This window comes from Tenrec ecaudatus, chromosome 5 (assembly GCF_050624435.1).
Source record: "Tenrec ecaudatus isolate mTenEca1 chromosome 5, mTenEca1.hap1, whole genome shotgun sequence".
Lineage (NCBI taxonomy): Eukaryota > Metazoa > Chordata > Mammalia > Afrosoricida > Tenrecidae > Tenrec > Tenrec ecaudatus.
The window spans coordinates 78,440,088-78,456,388 of record NC_134534.1 but is presented as its reverse complement, the minus strand read 5'-3'; the positions used below and the strand labels follow the sequence as shown (position 1 = coordinate 78,456,388).

General features: G+C 42.2%; 1 protein-coding gene across 1 annotated transcript in view; it reads left to right on the top strand.

Annotated features, from left to right (window-relative positions):
• Positions 1-16,301, top strand: part of PRKDC (protein kinase, DNA-activated, catalytic subunit) — a 208,396-nt gene that overhangs the window by 146,390 nt on the left and 45,705 nt on the right. The window contains exons 64-68 of the mRNA XM_075549648.1: positions 914-1,052; positions 1,974-2,162; positions 3,284-3,508; positions 6,287-6,395; positions 7,460-7,571. Of these exons, the coding sequence (XP_075405763.1) occupies positions 914-1,052; positions 1,974-2,162; positions 3,284-3,508; positions 6,287-6,395; positions 7,460-7,571 (774 nt within the window). The remainder of the gene's footprint in view (positions 1-913; positions 1,053-1,973; positions 2,163-3,283; positions 3,509-6,286; positions 6,396-7,459; positions 7,572-16,301) is intronic.

Genomic DNA, 16,301 nt, shown 5'->3' with positions numbered 1-16,301 from the left:
AACCAGTTTCGTTTCTGGTATAAATACAGCTGAGATGTTTTCTGAGTTAGTGGGGAAAGTCTGTAGCTCTCATCTCATCCTAAACTGAATTGGAAGCTATTGTTACGCCACCCCTTCTACCTAGCTCTTGGCACCTATGATCCCCTGCCTTCCATGCTCTATAATTGAGACAATAAGAGATGCGCATTTATCCAAATTTGGAACAAGTGGGCTCTAGGGGAGATTCAGAGGCACTCTTTTGATGAAATCATGCAGTTAGTCCCTGGAAAGGACACCCGGCTCTGGAAGTCCCAGTGGGCCATTCAGTACAAATTCTGTTTGTCTTTTTGTGAAAGAGATGACATTTTCCTTGAGACTTGAAAGATGGAAAAGAAATTTCAGGGGAATACAAGCTAGTACCTACTAAATACTTACTTGGGAATATGTTACACTTGGTGGCTAGGATCAAGTAAGACTCGTGCTCACATGAAGAGGTGACACTAAATGCTGTAAGAAAGTTGCCTGTCAGTGGAACTGAGGTGCTCGGGGGAGCATGGATTAAAATGTAGCATCAGGCGGGCGAGGATTACTTGGTTTTTTTGCTTTTGAGTTTCTAGTTAAATGAATAGATTCTTGGAATGGATAGGAATTGGATTCTAATTGGGTCACTTACTAGGATAAGTATATAAATTACTGCAATGAATTAATACTTATTCAAAGAAACAGTTCATACATGTGAACCTTTGATATTTTCAGATTTCCCTTTGTGTACAATTATAACTTCGAGAAATGTTTAATTATGCACATTTTAACAAAGAAAGATAGCATATATATTTTAATATTATGTTTGGCATATTGCTTTAATGTCATCTAACTAAAACAGACATAAAATGTCACTTTAATTTAGTTGGACCTTTGTTTGCTCATACTCTAGATTGTACAGATCAATTGGAGAATATGACGTCCTCCGTGGTATTTTCAGCAGTGAAATAGGAACGAAGCAAGTTACCCAGAAGGCCTTACTAGCAGAAGCCCGAAGTGACTATTCTGAAGCCAGTACGCTGTATAATGAGGTAAAGTCCACATCTGGCAAATACAGCAGTCACTTAAATGGTCTTATTTTCCTGCGGGAAGAAATTTTAGCTGTGCCATTTAGAGCTTTGTAATATTTCAGTTTTTATAGATCCAATTCCCTAGATTTCATCAAAAGGTTAATAAGAGACTTCTTTATTATTATTCCAAATGTGAACTAATTATTGTTGTTATTTCTTACCCCATTTTAAGAAAATGCCAATGAATTAAAGAAAAAAAAAAGTCCCAAGCACTAGAAAGCTCTGAGATATCATTTCTATATCTTCTCTTACTATTCATAAATTCTACTTAAGTAGATTGTTTTCACTTAGTAAGTAAAAATGTCTGTAAAAGAGTAAAGAATAACTGGTGTGCGGAGGACGACTGTCTGTTGAATATTGGACTTTCTGTATTTCGTGGGCTGGGACCTCCCAGGTGGAGGACACCTGTCCAGCAGTAGTGCCCACTTAGGTTAGTGGTTAGAGACTTGAGTGTGCATACAGATTTTATACTATCAATTGTATCATTTCTTTTAATGGATTTATCATATTTTTGCTAATATTCTTTTAAATGATAATTTTATTGTATACTGTCAATTGTTTATAAATAGCCTTTAAAAATATGTTACAATCGCCATTCTAAGAACTTGCTACGTAGTCAACAGCCCAGGCTTGAATGCAGTTAATAGTCACCTATGATCTGAATCTGGATTAGATGGTTATCCTGGTAATGGTCTCTTCTGGATTAGGACTCTTATATTCAGATGTTAACAAAAGTTGCCTTTCAGTGTTGCTTTGAATATTCTTCTCTTTTCTCTTACCTTGTTCACAAATCTGAAATTGATTGTCCTTAGTGTGATGCTGTATCCCTCCTATTTCCTTTTGTATTCTGTGCATCCTTGTAGAATAATGTTTCTCTGTCAGGCTATCAATAAACAGGACTGGTTGGATGGTGACCCCACAGAAGCAGAAAAGGACTTTTGGGAACTGGCCTCGTTGGAGTGCTATGACCACCTCACGGAGTGGAAGTCGCTGGCGTACTGCTCTACAGCCGGTGTGGACAGCGAGCAGCCTCCAGATCTGAGTAAGATGTGGAGTGAGCCATTTTATCAGGTTGGTCACTGAAATGAATGGTCTCAATGTTCAAGAATTTTCTCACCAACACAGTTGTTTAAAACTTTTCAAAAACAGGGCAGTACTTAGTTATCGGGGATATTGATATAACCTCACTCCCCCCCAACACTCCACAAAGCCAAAACCTAGTGCCATCAAGTCAATTCCAACTCATAGTGACCGATCGGACAGAGCAGAACTGCCCAGTGCGGCCTCCAAGGCTGTGACTCTTGACCAGAGCACACCGCCACTCCTTTCTCCCCAGAGCGACCGGGGAGTGTACTGCTGAGCTCTCCAGTAGCAGCCAAGCGCGTTAACACTACCCAGAGCTCCTGGCAATTTGACATCTCTAATAACTTGTAGCTCGTCCTTTCAAAAGAATGGAATATATCTTAAAACAATATTACTTTCCCTGGGATGACAACATGGAAGAAAGTTTCCTCTTACGTTACAAAAAAAGTTGTGCAGGTCACTGTGTCTCCGAGCATCCGGCCGCGAGTGAGCTGGTACAGTGGCTGCAGTTGTGACTGCATTTACACTTTCTTCAGTGTTCCGTAAGCTCTTAGGTTAGGGCTCTTAAGTCATTCTGTGTCCCATAGGACATGTTGCTTTACAGTTTGTGACTACAAAATTAGCTCTTTTAAATGAAGGGCTTAACACATTGTCACTAGCTCATTCCTGTTGAGTTCAGTCCAATTGATAGCAACCCTCGTAGGCAGAGGAGAACTGCTCTTGTGGGTGTCCGAAACTTTCAGGAGATCGCGGTCCTTAAAACACTGTAGTTTTGTTAAATCACTACTTGAAACAGTGCACATCAATTTGGGCTAAAAATTTGAGCTAAAAATTAAACCAAAGAATATGGTGGTGGTAACTGAAAGCAAACGCACTGACACTGCGTTGATTCCAACTCATAGTGACCCTGTAGGGCAGAGTAGAATTGCTCGTTTGGGTTTCTGAGACATTTAAATCTCTCCAGGAGCAGACAGCCTTTTCTCCAGAGGAGTGATTGGGGGACGCCAACCACTGACTTTGCAGTTAGCAGTCCAGTACACTGCCCAGGCTGCTTATTGTGATAATAAATGGACTTTCTGAAGTTATAGGTCAATGTTGATGTTTTCTAGGAGACTTATTTACCTTACATGATCCGCAGTAAGCTCAAGTTGCTGCTTCATGGAGACAACGATCAGTCACTGCTGACATTTGTTGATGACTCTGTGAACACAGAGCTCCAGAAGGTTCTCCTAGAGCTTCACTACAGTCAAGAACTGAGTCTCCTTTACCTCCTGCAAGATGATATTGACAGAGCCAAATATTACGTAGAAAACAGCATTCAAACCTTTATGCAGGTAATACAGGTGTTTCCAGAATGTGCACGTTTTATAGTACTTCACTGACCTAACCATTCCTTCGTCCATATCCCCTACCTTGTTCTGTGCCTTTACTGCTTTATTTAATCTTATTTTTGTTTTGCTTTAAAATAGTTCCACCTTTTTATGTTAGTCTTACTACTGTCTTGCACTATTAAAGAAAGTTTGAGATATACACGTACACCGTGTGTGTGTGTGTGTGTGTGTGTGTGTGTGTGTGTGTGTGTGTAGATACGAATAACAAACCCTATCTACGTAGGCCTTTCTGAGGCTCTAAAACTTTACAGGAGCAGAAAGCATCATCTTTGTCCCGTGTAGTGGCTGGTAGGTTTGAACTGCTGACCTTAGGGTTAACAGCCCAATGTGTATCCCACTAGATCAGGAGTTCTCAACATTCCTAATGTGGCGACCCTGTAATACAGTTCATGTTGTGGTGACCCCTCAACCACAAAATTATTTTCGTGGCTACTTCATAGCTGTCATTTTGCTACTGTTATGAATTGGGTGACCCCTGTGAGAGGGTCATTCTCCCCACAAAGGGGCTGTGATGTACAGGTTGACCCCACTGCACTACATAGATAGATACTGTGACTTTGCCATTGGGAGCAGCCCTACAACCTTTGTTGTATGGAGAAGAGAATGGAGTACGTTTCTCTGTTCATTTTCTTCCATTTTGTCCCCTCTTTACTTTTGCTCTTTGAGAATTTCTCTTGGTAGCTGTTTAAAAGTCAGTGTCTTTGCTAGAGTTCATTGATTTTGGCTGTTGGTATGAGGAGATCATTTATTGTCTTTATTTGTATTTTTTATATATATTTTGAAGTTGTTTGGTAGATTCAAGAAGTTTATCAAAGAAGAAAGATTTAGCTTCTAAGTTGGTAGTTTTACTTTATGGAATATACTGATTTTTAAACACAAGAAAATATTGAATTAAAGAACAAATATTACATATATATCAAAGTACTAGAAAACCCTAAGACATAATTTCTATATCTGTGACTATTATTTTCAATTTCGATTCAATTATGTCTATTTTGTATATAAAATGATAAGTCTCTTATCAACTTTATTGATTTCATTGAAAGAAAATGTAATTGGAAATCTAAATTTTACAAAATTAACCTTTGTGGCTAGACCAGAACATGTACACTGACTGGGACAGGTGAGAGCTCAGGACACACAGAATTCAGTCAGATAACCCCCTTAGGAACAGAAGTGAGAATGGTGACGTCAGGAGGGTAGGGGAAGGTGAGGGGAGGAAAAGATGAATGGGAAACCGATCACAATGATCGATGCATAACACCCCCACCCCCAGGGGGACAGACAACAAAAACCATGGGGGAAGGGAGACAGCATGTGGTGTAAGATATGAAAATAATAATAGTTTATAACTTATCAAGGAGTTGTGAAGGTGGGAGAGTGGGGAGGGAGGGAAAATAGAGGAGCTGATACCAAGGGCTCAAACAGAAAGTAACTGTTTATAAAATAATGATGGCAACATATGTACAGATATGCTTTATACAATTGATATATGGATTATTATAAGAGTCCCCAATTAAATCTTTTAAAACAATAATAACAACGTATTTACTGATTGCTTTTGATCACCTAGTTATTAATTGCTTGAAGTACATTGGTTAAATCAATATATTTGTAGAATAACTTATGTGTTTATGTTTTAGCAAACTATCTTTTTAAAGTTTAAGTAGTGTGGTACTTAGCTATGACACCAAAATCATGAGCAAGAACAACAAAATATAACTTGGACTTAATCTACTAATAACTTCTTAAAAATTAAAGTTCATTGTGACAAGAGTGAAGAGACAACCTAGAGAAAGGCAGAAAATATTTCCAAATCACATTTTTGATAAAGACCTAGCATCCAAAACACATTAAGACTCTTAGAACTCACTAACAAAAGGATCAGCAGCTCAGTTTTAAAATGGACCAAGATCGAGAGTGTCCATTCTTTCAGACACAGTAGGAGCACGATTGACAAAGTCCATAAGAAGGTGCTCAGCAGCACTGGTCACGAGGGAAGCGACTGGCTAGAGCAGCAGCCACAGCAAAGTGGCAGGTGTTGGCGAGGAAGTGGACACATGGGAACCCTGGTGTGGTGGTGGTGGGACTGTCACATGGTGCAGAGACCGTGGAAAACCATTTGAGCGTTCTTCACTCGGTTAAACCTAGAAATACCGGATGAGCCACCATTCTACTCTTAGGTCTGTTACCCCAGAGAACTGAAAACGGGAACTCAAGAAAGTACATGTTCACACGCAGGCTCCTAGACGCACTGTCGCAATGGCCCCGGAGGAAAGAGCCTCATGTCCACCTTGCAGGCCTGGGCATGCAAATGGCCTTCTAGCCATGCCGTGGGAGGAAACTTCTCCCAAAGGAGAAATAAAGTTCTGCTACAGAACAGCGATGATTTTGAAGACATTGTCAAGTGAACACAGCCAGGCAGAAAGGGTCGTTATGTGGTTTTGGTAATAGGAACTATCCAGAATAGATAAATCCATCGATAAAGAAAGACCAGAAGTTGTCCAGGGCTGAGAAGGCAGGCAGCGGGGAGAGACTGCTGAAGAAGTGTGAGTTCTTACTTTGTAATGATGGAAATGGTACGCCATCCTGGACTGGTCTAAAAGCCGCTGAATTGTTCACTTTTAAATAGCTAATTTTATGTGAATTTTAACCTCAATAAATTTTGTTTTAAAAACACTGAAGTAGTAACTTGAAAGATAAACATGTTTTTCCCCCTAGAATTATTCTAGTATCGATGCGCTCTTACACAGAAGTAGACTCACCAAATTGCAGTCTGTACAGGCATTAGCGGAAATCCAGGAGTTTATCAGCTTTATAAGCAAACCAGGTAAAATTTTAACTTACTGTTGTTTTCTTCTTTTGTAAGTGTGAAAGAGTTTTAACATCGGGATTTCAGCTCAACGAATAGGTAGGTTAGAAACCGTTTGGAGTTCAATACATTTGAGTTTTGAGGTCTTCGAAAGAAATAATTGTTTACAATGGTCGAACACTGTTGTAGGCACTGAGGATACAAAAACCCATAGGGGATCAGCCAACAGGTGCTTTTGACAGTGTGGTTCCTGCTGGGAGAGGTGTGTGCGCACAGTGCACTAAGTGGTAGACCAGGGGAGGAAGCCTGGCATGGCGTGAGGTCAGCGAGGAGGAGGTGGAGGGGGAGTTCTGTGTTGTGTGCTGAGGAGTGGGCTTTGCAGAGTGCCGTCTACAGTGTCACGAGAGGTGCCAGTGCCGTGGACCTGAAGGTGGTGGGGCTACAGTATCAATGCCCCTACCACAAAGATCTTTGTGTTGACAGAATGAGATTTTATTTAAGACTCAAAAGGAAAGTCTTTGCATAATCAAATTTCTTAATTTTAATTTTTTTCCCAAATAGTTAAATATAATTATTATGAAAGAGTTTTCCGAGTAGTAACAGAAAATTGGCATTCATTTCTACCTCCATAATTGTACTCTTTGTAACTTGTAGAAATACTTGGCAAGTGTTTCGCTAATGAGGTATCAATAATTTTCTAAGAGCTGTGGTAATCTCTGTCACTCAGTTTTAAAATCACCATGTTAGAGTGGTTTAGAGAGATTGCAAGAATGGCTTAAGCCATTGTAAAGGGGAATATTCAGATTTTGAGTCCAGGTCTTCTGACTTAAACACCATCATGTAGTAAATGAATTACGTATGTTTATTTCTCCACTTTTACATCCCTTAGCCATTGAGCTTAATGTCAGAGTATATTAGATCATGTGCTATAAACTTTATGTTCCTTTTGTGAAAAAAAATGAAAGGTTAAGTTTTTTGTTGTTATTTTAGCTTGTCTGACAAATTTGAATTTTTATTGAATGACTTTGCCAATTGGTCTTAAGCATTGAGCAGTGACTAGCCATCCTTTAATATTTTTTTAGGTAACTTATCATCTAACATTCCCCTTAAGAGGCTTCTAAAAACCTGGGAAAACAGATACCCTGATCCTAAGATGGACCCAGTGAGCATCTGGGATGATGTTATAACAAATCGGTAAGCTGCAGCCCTGTTGATTTGAATATGGACTCCTGAAATTCCAGAAAGGCTTCCCCCTAAACGATGTTTCAGAAAAACGTGGGAGTCGAGTGTACTCTAGTTTCTCGCCTTGCAATGTTCCACTTAAGTGTTCCTGCAAAGCGGACTGTGGCAGTGTGTGTCGCTGACTCCGGACAGCCCCGGGCAGGAGTCCGCTTCTCACCGCCGCTCCATCTTTGTGGGCGAGAGAGAAACTGAGCAAGCAGGGAGGCAGCGGCCTGTGCGCTTCTCTTTTAGGACTGAAGTTTAGACAGTGAAATGGCAGCAAAGACAATCCTGTGGGACGAGCTTTATCATGCTATTGTAACTAGGCGTTTTGACTCTTGCCTCCTGCATCCCAACTCCATTACATAATTTTGTAAAATTTCATCAGATCTGAGATGTTACTTATTTTCATCTTCACCTCAACCTGAAATAACCCTGGAAAATTGATAGGGCAGATATTACCCATCTATCAGGGAGACGAGGCAATCGAATCAGAGAGATTATTAATTAGCCTGCGTGATGTACGCACAGTTTGTAATTAGGACTTAAGCGCTCTGAGTCCAAGTAAACGGTTCTTTCCTCTAGTGCTGTATCTGCTGTTTTTTATTTTGTGATAGTCTTGACATTTCTTACCTATGGAAAAGTTGGAAGCAAAGTAGATCTTTCCTATAGATCTGTTACTAAAGTGCATCCGTTTTTAGCTTTGCCCCATTTTTTTTAATTCTCTCTCCACATACCCAGAGAAGCCAAAGCCCCTATCCTCAAGTCCCTGTTCGCTCATCACTACCCTCCCAGACAGAGTGAACAAACTGTAAGTCTGCATGGGAGCGGACACCTCAGCTCTCTCATTTCAGGAGTCGGGCGTGTGAACCGCAGACCTGGTGGCTACCAGCCTATCCCTGACCCGCAGCCCACCTGGGTCCCTTCTCCTCACACATTCGACAGAGTGTTTATCTCCTAAACCGTGTGAGGGACAGTTGCGAGCATCATGCCCCTGTGCTTTTAAGGATTTTGTCCCATGTCACCATGTTACCTGCTTTCCTTTAAACCCTTAGCCCGGCTTTCCATTTCTTCAGCTGCTGCACATGCCCTTCCCAGCATTGCACTCCCCTTCGGACAGGCTCCAATCCAGGGGCACATGCTTCATTTACTTGATGTGTCTTTTTAATCTCATCCAACTGAGACTAAGTGCTCCCCCTCCCCCCAGCCCAGATATTGGCTTAATGGACCCGTGCGTGCATGGGTGGTGTGTGGTTTGCACAGCAGTTCAGGTTCCCTCTCAACAGTTTCTACACGTCCTGCTCTGTGACAGGGTACGTTCTTCACAACCTGTGCACATTCTCATGATTTCTGTACTTATTCCTTTGCCATTAATCTCGTTTCCCTGGCCCCTTACACGTTCACCTGTGTATTTTCCTTTAAAGGAGCGCAGTACTCATAGGCGATGTCATCGTGTGAGCCAGCTGGCTATGTGTTTAGCATGTGACTTCAGGGACAGGTTCTGGTTCGAAATTTAAAGTGTACCAGAGCAGCGATCTTGAGAGCCATTCAGCTTCATCCAGCTCAGTAGGTCTGGGATTTGTTTGCTTCTTAGGAATTTGAGGTTTGCTCCACATTTTTCTCTTATCCAATCAAGGTTTACCTCTTAAAAAGAATTTTTTTAAATTTTTCATTTATTTATTTTTATTTTAATGAATCATTTTGGGGGGCTCTTACAGCTCTTAAAACAATCCATGCATCAATTGTATCAAGCACAATTGTACATTTGTTGCCATCATCATTTTCAAAACATTTTCTTTCTACTTGAGCCCTTGGTATCAGCTCCTCTTTTTTTTTTTTTAATCTGTTTTATTTTATTTATTTTTTTAATTTATTTTAACAATTTATTGGGGCTCATACAATTCTTTTTACAGTTCATACATATACATACATCAATTGTATAAAGCACATCTGTACAGTCTTTGCCCTAATCATTTTTTTCTCTTTTCTTCTTTTACATTTTATTAGGGACTCATACAACTCTTACCACAATCCATACATATACATACATCAATTGTATAAAGCACATTCATACATTCCCTGCCCCAATCATTCTCAAGGCATTTGCTCTCCACTTAAGCCCCTTGCATCAGGTCCTCTTTTTTTTTCCCCCTCCCTCCCCATTCCCCCCTCCCTAATGTGCCCTTGGTAATTTATACATCGTTATTTTGTCATATCTTGCCCTATCCGGAGTCTCCCTTCCCCCCTTCTCTGCTGTCCCTCTCCCAGGGAAGAGGTCACATGTGGATCCTTGTAATCAGTTCCCCCTTTCCAACCCACTCACCCTCCACTCTCCCAGCATCGTCCCTCACACCCTTGGTCCTGAAGGTATCATCCACCCTGGATTCCCTGTACCTCCAACCCTCATATGTACCAGTGTACAGCCTCTGTCCTATCCAGCCCTGCAAGGTAGAATTCGGATCATGGTAGTTGGGGGGAGGAAGCATCCAGGATCTGGGGGAAAGCTGTGTTCTTCATCGATACTACCTCACGCCCTAATTAACCCATCTCCTCTCCTAAGCCCCTCTATGAGGGGATCTCCATTGGTCGACACTTGGGCCTTGGGTCTCCACTCTGCACTTCCCCCTTCATTTAATATTATATATATATATACATATATATACATACATATATACAGATACACATATATACACATACATACACACACTTATATCTTTTTTTTTTTGCATGATGCCTTATACCTGGTCCCTTGGGCACCTCGTGATCGCACTGGCCGGTGTGCTTCTTCCATGTGGGCTTATTTGCTTCTGAGCTAGATGGCCGCTTGTTCACCTTCAAGCCTTTAAGACCCCAGACACTATCTCTTTTGATAGCCGGGCACCATCAGCTTTCTTCACCACATTTGCTTATGCACCCATTTGTCTTCAGCGATCCTATCATGGAGGTGTGCAGTCAATGATATGATTTTTTGTTCTTTTATGCCTGGTAACTGATCCCTTTGGGACCACTCGATCACACAGGCTGGTGTGTTCTTCCATGTGCACTTTGTTGCTTCTGAGCTAGATGGCCGCTTGTTTATCTTCAAGCCTTTAAGACCCCAGTCACTATCTCTTTTGATAGCCGGGCACCATCAGCTTTCTTCACCACATTTACTTGTTCACCCACTTTGGCTCCAGCCGTTGTGTCGGGAGAGTGAGCATCATAGAGTTCCAATTTAATAAAAGAAGGTATTCATGCATTGAGGGAGTGTTTGAGTAGAGGCCCAAGGTCCTTCCGCCACCTTAAAACTTGACCTATAAATATAGACACATAGATCTATTTCCCTATCCTCCTATATATATTTGCATGTACATGTCCTTGTCTAGACCTCCATGAATGCCCTTTGACTCCTAGCTCTTTCCTCCATCTCCCTTGACCTTCCTCCTGCCCTACTACCATGCTTCATCGCCACCTGGGCTAGAGTATACCTCTTCTCTAAGCAACCTTACCCTTGATCATTTCCCACCAGGCCTACCACTCCCCCTTCTCTACCATTTGGGGTCCCATGTTTTTCCCTTGTTCCTGGGTTTGTTAACACCACTTCCTTACCCCCCCTACCCCCCCACCCCAAGTCCCCCCAGAACTGTCGGTCCCGTTGTTTTTCCTCCAGATAGTTCATCCAGGTATCAGCTCCTCTTTAACCCCCTTCTTCCCCCATGCTCCTGCCCTCGTGAACCCTTGATAATTTATGACCTTTTGAATTTTTAATATTTTACACAATGCTGTATCCTTTCACCCACATTTCTGTTCATCCCCCTAAGGTGGTAGAGGTGTATGTCAGTCATTGCAATCGGCTTACCCCTTTCTCCTCCTTCTCTCTCCACCTTCCCTTTCCCCTCCTGGTATTGATACTCCCATTATTGGTTCTGAGAGGTTTGTCTGTCCCGGATTTTGTGTGTGTTGAGCGCTCTTAACTGTACCAGTGTGCATGCTCTAGTCTAGCCAGATTTGTAAGACAGAACTGCGGTCATGATAGTGGGGGGCGGGATAGGAGGAACCATTAAAGAACTACAGGAATGCTGTGTGTTTCGTGTGAGCCAGGCTTGCTCATCCTTTCCTTGTCACCCTTCTGTGAGGGGATGTCCAACTGTCTACAGATGGGATTTGGGTCTCCATTCTGATCCCCCTTGTTTGCAATGAAATATTGCTTGTTTTGGGTCTTCTGATGCCTGTTCCACGATCCTATCCACACCTCGTGATCACACAGGCTTCTTCCATGTGGGCTTTGTTGCTTCCCTGCTAGATGGTCACTTGTTTAACTTCAAGCCTTTAACACCCCAGATGCTGTATCTTCTAATTGCCGGCCACCATGAGCTTTCTTCACCACATTTGCTTATGCACCCATTTTGTTTTCAGTGATCATGTCGGGAAGGTGAGCTCATGGAATGCCAGGTTATTAGAACAAAATATTCTTGCATTGATGGAGGACTTGAGTAGTGGTCCAAGGTCCATCTGCTACCTTAATATTTAACCTATAAATACATTATATATTCTATTGACATACATACATGCCTATGTTTATACCTCTATAGATGTCTTTTGCCTCCTAGTTCTTTCCTCTATTTCCTTTTACTTTCCTCCTGCCCCACTCTCATGTTTGACCATCCTTTGGCTCTTGGTACTTCCTCTTGGCTACATTGCAGTTAATCAACCCCCACCAGGCATTCTGTGCTCTTGTCTCCATGGATTTCAGATCTCTTGTTGTTCCCTTGCCGCTGGGTTTGTTGGCTCCCTCTCTTTCCCCCTCCTCCCCCTTCTTGTTTCCCCAGAGCCCTCATTCCCGTAGTTTTCTCCTCAGGAATGTTTGTCCTGCCTGTCTTAAGAAGACAAACCCAAACAAAAAGACTTTAACTTGTTCCAGGTCTGTCTGCTGGCCCGTATGAAAGTTTTCCTTTTGGGTCTGATGCAGTGCCAAGCCCTGCCCCCTGAGACCAAATCTATTTTCAGAATTCCTTGGAGACTTCTTTGTTTGGCTCCCCTTGCTGCTCTGTTGCACTCCCTTCGTGTTATGCCCTGGTGTGTGTGTGGGGGGGGGGAGGGCTCCGACCGGGCACAATTCCTGCACTGTCCCGGGGCGCAGGTGCTGCCTCGTGGCGCTCTGGGTCAGTGAGGGGGCCGTGTCTAGTGGTGAGGCCGGCACCACAATCCTCTGTGCATTGGCTGCTCTGAGCAGGAATGTCCTCGAAAGTTTGTGGGCCAGGATGCGGTCCACTCTCTTTCTCTGTTTCCTCCCATATGGCCTTGGCCCACCTGCCCCTCTCCCCAGGCTGTACCATCAGAACTCCTCTGTAGTGCATTCTTCAGGGGAGGGGGTCGGCATAGGTGGGATAGGGGGCCCTGCAGACGCTGCCACCACCCCCCCCCCCGGTTAGTTTACTGCTTCATGAAGGTTTATCTCTTGTGGCTCTGATCAGGATAGCTGATGGTGGTAGCCAGACACCCTCTATAGTTATTCAGCACAGTTGAGGATATAGTTTATAAAAACTGCTTGCCTGAATTAATCTTCTTAACATGATTGAATGATAAAATTATGTGTGAATTCTATGCCTATCAAACCAGTTTTAAAAAAGACTACTTGTCTCGCAAACGATTTCTCCCCTGAGCCTTTAGTTTCCATCTTTCTCTTTGGCGCCAGATGACTAGACTCTTAACTCTTCCAGTGGCCACTCGCAAGCTTTGCAGACTCCCCACAGTGTTCACTAGGTTAGGCTGCGGGACACAGTGGATGAATACAATTACTGTGCCAGTTGACAGAGATGTCCCATGAGACCATGAGTCTAATCCTTTAAACCTAGAAATCTCATCCTGTGAGCTATGTGGTTATGTCTGAGTAGTATTCATAACCATGCCCCTCTATTGTTTTATTATTTATATGAATATGTAAGGTCACATAGATACATATACATGTAAAGCCCCCCCCAGAAAAATATAGTTTATTAAGGCAAAAACTTAACAGGGTAGTATAAAGTTTACATTTAAGCAAAGTTTTCACAGAAACCTAACGCACGCCTAAAACATTTACAATGCAGCTCTCGATACAGTTTAGATGATGTCAAAAAACTGAGGAATCGCATCGAGACAAAGCATTTTGGGTATCAGTTAATTCTTTTTTTATTTTTATTTTTTATTTATTTTTTTTCCTAACCCTAACCCTAATCAGTTAATTCTTAGGATTAAAAAAAATTTTTTTTTAATTTAAAATGAAGCAGTGTCCCAGTGTGAAAGTAGACTCCTGAGATCCAGGCTGTCAAGATCTTTCAACCCTTGAATTGATTCAGTGAGATATGTGCTCTTAGTGACTGAACTCTGACAGCAAGCCTTTCGGAACTCAAAGCTCTAAAATGGTGTGAGAGTTTTCATGGCCCCCCTTTTCCCTATTCTCTCATCTCCCCGCCACCTCCTACACCTGCCCAAAAGCTCTCAGCCAGAAACTTGGCTGGGCAAGCTGGTATTTATGACTGATTGGAATAGAAAGGGTCTTTTTGTCAATTTTAAGAATTTTCACCTTTGAGGCAGAAAAATCTGCTGGTGTAAACTTTCCAATAAAAAACATTCCCTCCTCAGTTAGCTTCCATTCCTAAATGGCAGATTTGGTTACATGTTGGGTAAGTCCTCTGTAGGGGACGGCACGAAGCTCAGGCAGGGGATACCTTGATTCCTAGGTCCCAGTGCTGTCGACAGCTTTGGTCCTCATTTATGTTGCCAGTTACTTTTTTTTTTTAACTTTTAAAGGTAATTTATTCTTAACAGAACAAAATCAGTAGTTGTTTATTCTTCTTATTGTTTCACTGTTTCCCTAGTCAGGCCCCAAATTTTAACAAGAGTGATCCAACCCATCTCCCTCTTCCCCACTTATCATCCCAAATCCCAAATAATTTACCTGTAAGAGCCAAAAACGACACACATGCTGCATTGTAAAACTGTTGAGTTGACACTACCGGGAAGAAGGCTGTGGGTTATGGAGACGCCCAGTATCTGACAGTATCTCTTTGCTCTCCCACACACTCGCTCTGCAAGTTTTGTTCTCCATAGAAGGCCCATTAGCATCCCACTGCCCCACAGGGTTTCCCGGCTATCACTCTTCACTGAAGCAGGCTACTAAAGCTGTCTCCCACAGAGTAGCTCCTAGGTTTGAACTGCTAATCTTTTCATTAGCAGGCAAACACTTTAACCATTGTGATATCAGGGCTTCTTACGTGAAAATCAGTTTACTGTATATGTGTAGTTCATATCTGGATTCGCTGTTGTTTTCCTTGATTTCTGTGTATGTTTTCACAACAGCATACTATTATTCCTGGTTACTCTACTTATAACCTAGTGCTGCTTGGTTGATTTTCTCAAGGTCTCTAATGTTGTAATTAAAAATATATGTATATTATTAATTGGGGTTTAATACATATAGCATTCCACAGTTCAGTCATGTCAAGCAGAATTGCACAATTGCTACCACAGTCAGTTTCCAAACACTCTTTTTCCACATGGACTCCTGGACATGGTTCCCCTTTGACCTCACAACCACCACTGTACCCTTCCTCAAAACCCTTCTTCTACTTGCTGGTGCTGCAGTCTTTTTCATCCTCTCCTAACGAAGCTGCTAGTGGTTCAAACCACTGACCTTTCGCCCAACAGCTGAGTCCCAAACCAGTGCATCGCCAGGTCTGTCGTTTTATAGTAAACATTTTATAAATCTTGAAATTAGGTGGGGAGTGGCCTCAACTTTGTTCTTATTGAAAATTATTTTATTGATTTTATGTTATTCATATACTTCCTCAATTTGTAAAACTTCAATGAAAAGCTACAATATTATATGAGAGGCCCTTCAAAATGTGTATGGGAAAGTGAGATTAACTGTCACTGGGACTTTTCCATGAACTTTCTTCGAAACCCCTTCATGTTTGTATCCTGCTTCAGAGGCAGCTCAGTCAGTTTTTACAAAAGAAAAGTCTGCCGAGGTTTGGATTAGGATTGGATTTGGGGGCAGGGAGGATTGCCACCTAACAAGACGCATAATTGCCCTGGAGTCCCCTGGGCCCCCTGGGGAGTCCTGGGCCATCCTTGTGCTTGTTGGTATGTGGCACGTCATGTGTCAGTCTATCTCATGGAGAGATTGTTGTTGTTTCTGATGACCCTCTACTTGTTTTTTATCTTTGCTTTTAAAATTTTATTTTTAGCAGTCTTATTGGTATATAATTCACACACACAAAAATGCAATCATAATAAAAGATTTGTACAGTCGTTCCCACCATCAGTCTTAGAACAAATTCTTCTTCCTTGTACTCATTGCTAACAGCTTCTCATCTTCCCCCTGCCTCCCCTGACGCCCCCTCAAGAGACCCTCCAAGTGATCACTGTCTCGTCTCTTTAACTTAACCCACCCTGGGCCTCATAGCACCCCAAAACAGTATCAAAGTAAAACAGAGAAAAACGCTCACCGAAAAGAAAGCAGAAGAATAGTTAAAGACAGAGCAAGTTTACAATGGGACAAAGGGGAGATGTTATGACAAAGTGTCTTCTTGCATCTGCCCTCTGTACCCTCTCCTCTCCTAAGCATGACGTCCTTTGCCAGCAGCTCGGGCTTCCTGAGGATGGTCCCCAGTGAGCGAGTCCCTTCTCAGCAGACTTGTTTGTCCTCCTGACAGTTCACAGGGTACTCCATGCTCTTCT